This window comes from Polypterus senegalus, chromosome 16 (genome assembly GCF_016835505.1).
Source record: "Polypterus senegalus isolate Bchr_013 chromosome 16, ASM1683550v1, whole genome shotgun sequence".
Classification (NCBI taxonomy): Eukaryota; Metazoa; Chordata; class Cladistia; order Polypteriformes; family Polypteridae; genus Polypterus; species Polypterus senegalus.
Genome location: NC_053169.1, coordinates 50,117,488 through 50,126,065, shown reverse-complemented (window position 1 = coordinate 50,126,065; position 8,578 = coordinate 50,117,488). Strand labels below are relative to the sequence as shown.

At 40.0% G+C, this 8,578-nt stretch overlaps 1 protein-coding gene across 2 annotated transcripts in view; it reads left to right on the top strand.

The window, feature by feature from the left end:
- Positions 1 to 8,108, top strand: part of LOC120516843 (3-oxo-5-alpha-steroid 4-dehydrogenase 2-like) — a 99,401-nt gene extending 91,293 nt beyond the window's left edge. For both annotated transcript variants that reach the window (XM_039738801.1, XM_039738800.1), the window contains exons 3-5: positions 1,724 to 1,825; positions 5,104 to 5,254; positions 7,753 to 8,108. In XM_039738801.1, coding sequence (XP_039594735.1) covers positions 1,724 to 1,825; positions 5,104 to 5,254; positions 7,753 to 7,819 — 320 coding nt within the window. In that variant the 3' untranslated portion in view covers positions 7,820 to 8,108. The remainder of the gene's footprint in view (positions 1 to 1,723; positions 1,826 to 5,103; positions 5,255 to 7,752) is intronic.
- Positions 8,109 to 8,578: the final 470 nt, after the last annotated feature.

Below are 8,578 nucleotides of genomic sequence, written 5' to 3'. Positions count from 1 at the left end.
CATCAACCCTTATTTTTCAGTTCCCCTGCATAAAAACATTTTAAGTTGGACCTATAGCAACACAGCCAAAATTTCATAAAAATGAGATCTAGCTGCTTTCGTGTGATTGGTGAATAAACAGACAAACAGATTATGATTTTATTTATATGGATTGTATGAAAAAATAGAAGTACAAACAGAAACAATATTAAAGTAACAAAAAAATATGCAGTATATTATATTTGGTTTATAACAAATGCTATTGCGATCTACCTTCTTATCTCTCGGTTCCTTCTTCCCTCACTTGTGAACAAGACCCCAAGGTTCGTAGGTGCCTTCATTTGAAGAGGCACCTCCTTCCCATTGTCACGCCAACCTGGACACAGACAGGCAGGAGACAGGTTTTGCCACAGTACACTCGTTTATTTACATAATACAATGCCCAAATTACCAGTCCTGCAGCACATCACACCATAATTCCTCCTTGCTGCCAGTCCTTCTGCCTCCACTCCTCCTCAGGCTTTTCTCTTCCTCCTGACTCTGGCCAACTTATGGAGTGAGGAAACATGACCAAATAAGGCCCTGGAAAGGTCCATTAACCCCCTGGCGGTAGCCACAGGTTCCAACAGGATTGAGGTCCCATGCTCATAACCCGTGGCCCCACTGGAAACCAAGGAGGCTGACCTCTATCGCCCCGGTAGAGAAACTGTCCCGATAATGCTCTCTCCCCTGGTCCGGCCATCTGTCGCAACATCCTGAAGAGAGCTCTCCAACATTTTCTGGTAAAGAACCATAACCTCATACTTGGAGGTGTTGATCTTCATCCCAACCAGTTAACTTTTGGATCCAAATTGCTCCAATACACATCTGAGGTCAACATCTAAAAAATTCAACAGGACCACATCATCTGCAAAAACCAAAGAACTGGATCCCATCCACCCTTTAGCTACACATAAAAATTCTGTCCATAAAAATTCTGAACAGAATTGGTGACAAAGGGAGACCCTTGCAGAGTCCACACCCACAACAAAGCTGACTTTCTGCTACCAATGCCACCCAAGGTTCTCATTCAGCATGTACAGAGACTGAGCAGCCAACGACAATTGGCCTGGTACCCCAAACTCTGAAATCACACCCAACAAGACAACCCAAGGTGCATGGTTGTATGTCTCTTCCAAGTCCACAAAAAACATGTAGAGTGGGTGGACCTTCTACAATTCTCATGAGCTGGTCCAGTATTCAACCAGGATGAAATCTGCATTGTTCCTTTTAATCCGAGGTTCGACCACCAGACAGATTCTCCTTTCTAGTGCCTTGGCATCGACCTTCCGAGGTAGGATTCCCTTGAAAGGTCAAGATACCACCACCCCAGTTTTTTATTCCAAAGGCACTGTCCTACACTTCCACACAAAAAAAAAAATATATATATATATTTTTTAAATAATTTTATTTTGCTTAAATAATTGAAGTCAGATGTGATGTGCTACCTCATTGTGTATTCTTATTAAGTTTGGTGGGAGTCTTCAGTGAAAAGCAGTATAAAAAATAAAGTTTGATTGATTCAGTCTTATATGAGAAGATGACAGGGAAGTAAAAGTTATATAAAATAAAATATTTTATAAAATATATATATTATTTTTATAAAATCAAATAAAAATGCATTACTATGCTTTGATTTTCTCTAATAAAATAACAGTGAAGCTCAAGCTGATGATTTTAACCCACAGACTTCTGTTGTTTCTAGGTTCGATTATTTTCTTGCTGGGGATGGCAGTTAATATTCACAGCGACCACATCCTGCGTAACTTGCGGACACCAGGAGAGATTTCTTACAAAATACCAAGAGGTAGGCCAGTTCTTCATTTCCTCATCAGAATCAACTGGCAGGCTTGTCAAGAGGTGCCACTCTTGTTAAGGGCAAATTAATAGTAACCTATAAAAGTGGCTGATTGAGCTACTCAGTAATAACACCACCTCCTCTGGGATTGTCCAAAAACCAAAGAAAGTCACAGTAAAATTTGGGTATCTGGAAATTAAATCAAAAACCTGTTTTGGGGTTTAGTAAAAAAAAGTCTGCGTCCCTTGAAAATCAAATTCCTCTTACACATGCCATACAGTATTTCACAGTAGCTGTTTCATGAACAACCTGTGAATTGAGAAAGATTTTGTGACTGAGTTCACAGTGATAGTTATTCGGGAATCCCATGGCAGGGTAGCCAACTTACTCTCTGATAAGTCTGAGCCTGGGCTGCACCTTGAAGGGTGTCAGACGGAAAGCATTTGTTGTGTGGAGTTTCTGGGGAAGTTCTGTGGAATTCCTAAAGCCTAAGCAGTAATTCAAAGGAATACTATGATTGTTGGTGCTTGTTTTCAGAATGAGGGTAAGCCACTATTATTCTAGAGAACGTGCTTAGTGGGGCGGCACAGTGGCGCAGTGGAGAGGCCACAGTTTGCATTGCGTGTCCTCCCCACATGGAGTTTGCATGTTCTACCTGTGTCTGAGCGGGTTTCTTCCAGGTGCTCTGATTTCCCCCCATAGTCCAAAGGCACACAGGTTAGGTGGATTGGCGGTACTAAATCAGCCCTAGTGTATCTGAGGGGTGTGTATGTGTGTGTGTGTCTTTGTGATCACCCTGTGATGGACTGGTACCCTGTCTTGGGTTTGTTCCTGCCTTGCACCCTATGCTGGCTGGGATAGGCTCCCACTGAGACCCTGTTTGGGACTAAGCGGGTTAGAAAATGACTGATCACGTGCTAAGTGTATCACATGCTTATAAGAAAGCAGAGTTTATCCTGGCAGCAAGGGGCATAAAAGAAGAACCAACCCTGGATGTCACACCTGTCAATTACAAGACACAGTCACACACACCAGTCCACTTTAGAGTCAGCAGGGAGAAGACGCAAAAATACCTCCAAGGGTATGAGGAAAAGGTGCAAACTCTTTAAATTCAATTGATTTAATAATTAAAACATTTAATTCATTGCATTGGCCACCTAAATGTGCAGCCTGTAAACTTTGTTGCTTTTTGTAATAAGTTAACATAAAATACAATTCAGAGCTTAAACATTATTGTTTGTGTATGGCTATGAAAAGAAAAAAATTGAAGCTTGAATACTGCAATAAAATCTAATGCTTCAGTGAGCAATGTAAAGGAATGAAAATCATTAAAATATAATAATAATAATAATACTAACAGTAGCCCATCAATCCATTTTCAAAACCTGCTTTATCCTAAACAGGGTTGCAGGGAAGCTGGAACTAATCTCAGCAAAAACAGGGTGCAAGACATAAATACTCAAACATTTCTTTATTCAGCTTAAATCCTGATTGAATTCAAATGAATGCAGTTTACTTTAAAATTGTGTTACACATTGATCATCAGCAAAAGCCAAAATCAGTCACTAGGAAAAGCAGGAATTGAGCAACGGAAGAAATATTTCACTCCTGGCAAATTGTATGTGGCCTGTTTAAGAATAACGAGCTCCAGTGAACTAATACTCCGATATTCACCCTGTCAAGTAAGAGGCTTCGCCTCAGGCGCTGACATCTGAAACTGAGAGGACGTGGCAGACAAGCGTTACCAGGCAGGTAACCTTCCAAATAAGCAGATCGCGATCAGACTTATGAAAGCAATACTGTATATATATATATATATGTGTGTGTGTGTTATATATATATATATAAACACACACACATACACATATATCTGTCATATATATCATCATATATGTAGTAATAAAAATGATAAAGTCAGCATAAAGATTTGGGGCACCCATAAGCAAACCCTGTATAATTTATGAAAAAAAATAACAAAATGGTTAAAGTCTGTTAGCAGAATTGTCTAGAGTCTAGAAATACTGTAGATTGCCTACAGATCACGGTGGATCTGGTTAAGAGTTCAGTGGAGAGGAAGAGGTGCGTTCAGGCAAAGTCAGAAGTGAGGTCATGACTCATCTTGCTGTCTGTAGATGAAGAAAAAGAGACAAAAAAGACATTATGTGACAGTGCCAGCCCTTGGTCACGGCTGGAATTACAGTCAAACGAGGCCTTAGATTGCTTCCAAATTGCATGTGTGTGACAATGCAAATGCGCACAGTTGATTCAGAAAATATTCACAAAGTATCGAGGAACACCTTCCCCTTCACTTTTGTATTGTACAATTCATTATCTGAAAATGTAATTTTAAATGAATGCATTGCCATTTTCACTCATCAATCTGCAAATATCAATAATTGCAATTGTTTTAATTGCTGCTAAAGGGTCTTCTATAAAGTACTGAATGAAGGGTCTGAATACTTCTATGAATGAGAGACTGCAATTTTTAATTACAATTTTGAATTTTTAATAAACTTGAAACCTTTTTTGAAAGCCTGTTTTCACCTTGTCTTTGTGGGTTATTGAGTGTAGCTGGATGAGCCAAAATGGAAAATATATCCATTTAAAATAAAATTTAAGTGAAGAGATGTGAATGCTTTCTGAATCCACTGTATGTATGAATATATACAGTATGTTTCCTTATTTTATTATTATTATGATTGCAAATAACTGCAGTTATTGTTGCTGTTATTATACTATTGTGTAATTGTTAAAGCATAGATGTATATTTAATTTATGTCTTTTTATTTGTGTGTGGTTTTAAAAAGCAACACATAGGAAGTTACACAGTGGTTTTCGTTGTGCTATCTATTATATAGTGCCTTTCGTATCTATCTATCTATCTATCTATCTATCTATCTATCTATCTATCTATCTATCTATCTATCATATAGTGCCTTTCGTATCTATCTATCTATCTATCTATCTATCTATCTATCTATCTATCTATCTATCTATCTATCTATCATATAGTGCCTTTCTATCTATCTATCTATCTATCTATCTATCTATCTATCTATCTATCATATAGTGCCTTTCGTATCTATCTATCTATCTATCTATCTATCTATCTATCTATCTATCTATCTATCTATCTATCTACTTATCTATCTACTTTTTTCTATTTGCTGTCTGATCCCACCAAAAATACAGCAATATCATAGCAGCAGGATGTTTGGTAAGTACAACAAGAGATTTCCACTCTTAATAAGCCCTGCTTGACTGCTTCTTGTTTTGTTGTCCTGTAGGTGGCCTGTTTGAATTTGTCTCTGGAGCCAATTTCCTAGGCGAAATCGTGGAGTGGTTCGGCTATGCCTTAGCCTCCTGGTCACTGCCCGCATTTTCCTTTGCCTTCTTCACTTTGTGCTCGATTGGACCCCGCGCCTATCATCATCACAAGTAAGTCAAAACTAACTCAGTCCTCAAGAAATGTGGACAGTACAATCAGGAATCAAAAGTTATCTTGGTATTGGCTGACGTCTGGCTTGTCAATATTTGGGGGCACTAGTAGGGTATGGTGATATTCTCATGTAAGATTTGCTGTTCTCCTATTTGAGGTCATTTATATGCAACTGTATCACTACCCTGGAAGACTAACTAAGGCCAGCGCAGCTGCACAATCAGAACACTGCTATAATAGTAGCAGCCATACTTAATAACTTATCAGAAGGCTTTTCGGGGTTCAGTGGCCAACATTCGATCTTATTTAACCCACTCACCACATATCCCAGACAAGCACTCAGTAAAAAGCAGTAAAGAAATGGAAAAGAATTATCAAAATATTTACAGACAAATAATTTAGCTATAAACCCCCAAACAACAAGCAGATTACTGGTACAAAGTCAAAAATGAACAAATTAGGATGCAATATGCAATCGCTACTGATAACCCATTTCCCACAAAAATACCACACAGAGGCGGCCTTTGGGGATGTCGAATAGGGCAATCACCCCAGGCCCCGTGCCTGAGGGGGGCCCCGCGATAGGAGATTCTTTTGTCACCATCAGCTCATCATACAAATACGCAGGGCCTCTGCAAGACATTCAAATCCATTATAGACTGAAATACGGTACGTGGTGGATTTCTTCGGAAACCACTCATAAACGAGGACTTGTTACTTTAGAAGCCTTTCCCGGCATCTATACCAATAACCAAGAAAGCTCTTAACACGTCATTTTTGGTTTCAAAAAAAAAAAACTCGGGTGGAGCGCATGCGCGGCAAACCCTTTCTAGTTCATTAATCTTGCGTGTGCAAAATGTTTCTGAATCATTAATTAAGTTGGTTAAAGGCCACTAAACCAATATAAGAACAATTACAATACGTAATGTAATCAAACGGCAAATGGTACCAACATAAGGCACCATGTATTTTAACAATAATAAGGCGTACAGCATTAGAGGTGGACAAGCCCGTGAGCGTGGTGGTACAGTATATAGCCTGCACTTATGGCTCTCAGCCCTGCATATGAAACTCGCCCAAGGCCCCGTGTACTCCTAAGGGCGCCTCTGTACCACAGTCTGGTTTTATGGTCCTTAAAGTTGTAAGAGGCTGATGAAATGCAAAATGGAATACATATCCAGCCGATGCCAATATTAATAATGTTCTGTCCTACCAGTCAACAAGTTGGTTGCTTCAGAACAAATACAAAAAACTTTGTCTTCTGAGATTCGTTTTACTTGTCTATCAATTATAAAATGAAATCCTGAGATGAGACTTTCAACTCCTGTGAGAGATAATTTCAGGTGCCACAAGATGAGACTTTTTGCCAAGAGATTTCGACAAGTCCCGCCCTCCTTTCAAATATTTACCACGCCCACCATCCACTCACTTCTCATTCGTGTGAATGCTATTGACAGAGACAGTTGCTGCGCTTTCAGCTCCAAGCGGGGTCAGAAATAAAAGACAAAGAGTACAAAGAGGACAAAGTAGAATGTTGTAAAGAGGTTAAAAAGTTTTGGTGCGATATACATGCAGAGCAGGTTAGAGATTATGAAAGAACTAAAATTTAAGTGTCTCAAAAAACTGATAGTAAAGATCGCATTAGCGCTAACAAATGGAAATTATTACTCGGTGAAATAACGGAACAGTGAAAAGAGATCGAATATATGGACATTGGTGATATGACAGAAGTATATAGATATTGTTCGGCTTTAAACTTTAAGTCAGAGACTTGTAGATCGTCTAATTCGTGTTGCCATCAGGGAAAAGTAGTGTTTGTTCCCAATGAAGAGGTGTATCCATGAGAAATAAAAAAGTGAAATTCACATACGCAAGCGGCAGAGACGTGAAGTTGCTGGTGCATAGCACCTGCCTGGGGGTTGGTGAGTGAAGAAAGCGGGGGCAGAGGCCCCTAGTAATCCTGAAGAAAAAAATCAATCTTCCAGAAGGTGGCGCCCATTGCAGATTTGTTGTGCTGTTGTTCCTTGCTTCACCCCTCGATGTCTCCCTATCTCGTTTTCTCTCTTTCCCGGTTGAGTCCCCCTTAGGTCTACAGTCCTGTCCCCACTGTGGGTCCTCCTTAAAGGTGCAGATCCCCATTATGTGGCAAACCCACAGCAACTCCGGTATACATTAAAGAGAGGCAAATTAACAAAAGGCCAATAGTACGTGTGGCACCCGCTACACAACATACAGCAGAATTACACATAAACCAGCAGGTGGGTACAGCGCAGGGAAGTTAAGATCACGTTACTGAGAGCTCAAAGGCCAAGAGCCGCTTCAAGAGTTGCACTCCAGCCAGAATGCACAGGTATCTCACTTCGCTCCCAGAATTGTTACCTTTGAAAACACATTAGCAATGGGACTGAGTCTGACTACCTCAGCTTCAAAACCTCAGTATATACTTGTCTCAGTGGAACAGCCATCTAATCTGTTCTTTGCTTTTTCTCCATTTTAGGTATTACCTGGAGAAGTTTGAAGACTACCCAAGATCACGTAAAGCACTGATACCTTTTGTATTTTAGGCATCAGTTTAAAAATTAGTTGTACCTTCACCGGAATTAAACCATTTTAGTCCACGGTGATGTGGCAGTTGCATAGTGTGGAAGAAATTAGTCAATCCTTTCATTTAGAGAATAAAAACAATATCCCTCTTTGGCAGATGACATGAATGTGAGTGGCACAAAGGCTTGAAAATCCTTGGAACTTCCAAATCAGATGTATTTCTTTTATTCTGTGACAGAAATGTAAATAGTATGTGCTATGTTAAATAGGCAAACTAGTAAAAAAATATATTAAAGTATTAAGGTTTAACACCACCTGCCTGTTTTTTGTGTCTGTATGCGCAGCACAGGACTTAAGGGCTCCATTGGTATTTCTGAGTCATCCTAAGTAGCAAAAGCAGAGGGTGTGTGTATGTGTGTGTGAGAGAGAGATGATCACGAAATTATAAAGCAGCGGCTACAAGACCTGCTCCTCTGGTTAAATCCATTGGCCTGGCTATGTGGCTGCCACAGAGTCTGGAAGGTATCCTGGCTTGGATTGACTGATAGAGTTGGTAAGACTGAGTGCAGAGGGTGTTGCCTCTGACCCCAAGGGTCAGGATCAGGCTTTGGTCATGTCATGTCTTTTACTAACCCACTTAATCCATACCATGGTTGTAGCTGGGGCTGAAGTCTATCTCATCTAACTTAGAGCACAAGGCAGGAACAAGCCCTCTGAAGTTAAGAGTGCCAGTCCTTTGAAGGGCAAACACTCAGACACACACAAACACCAAACACACA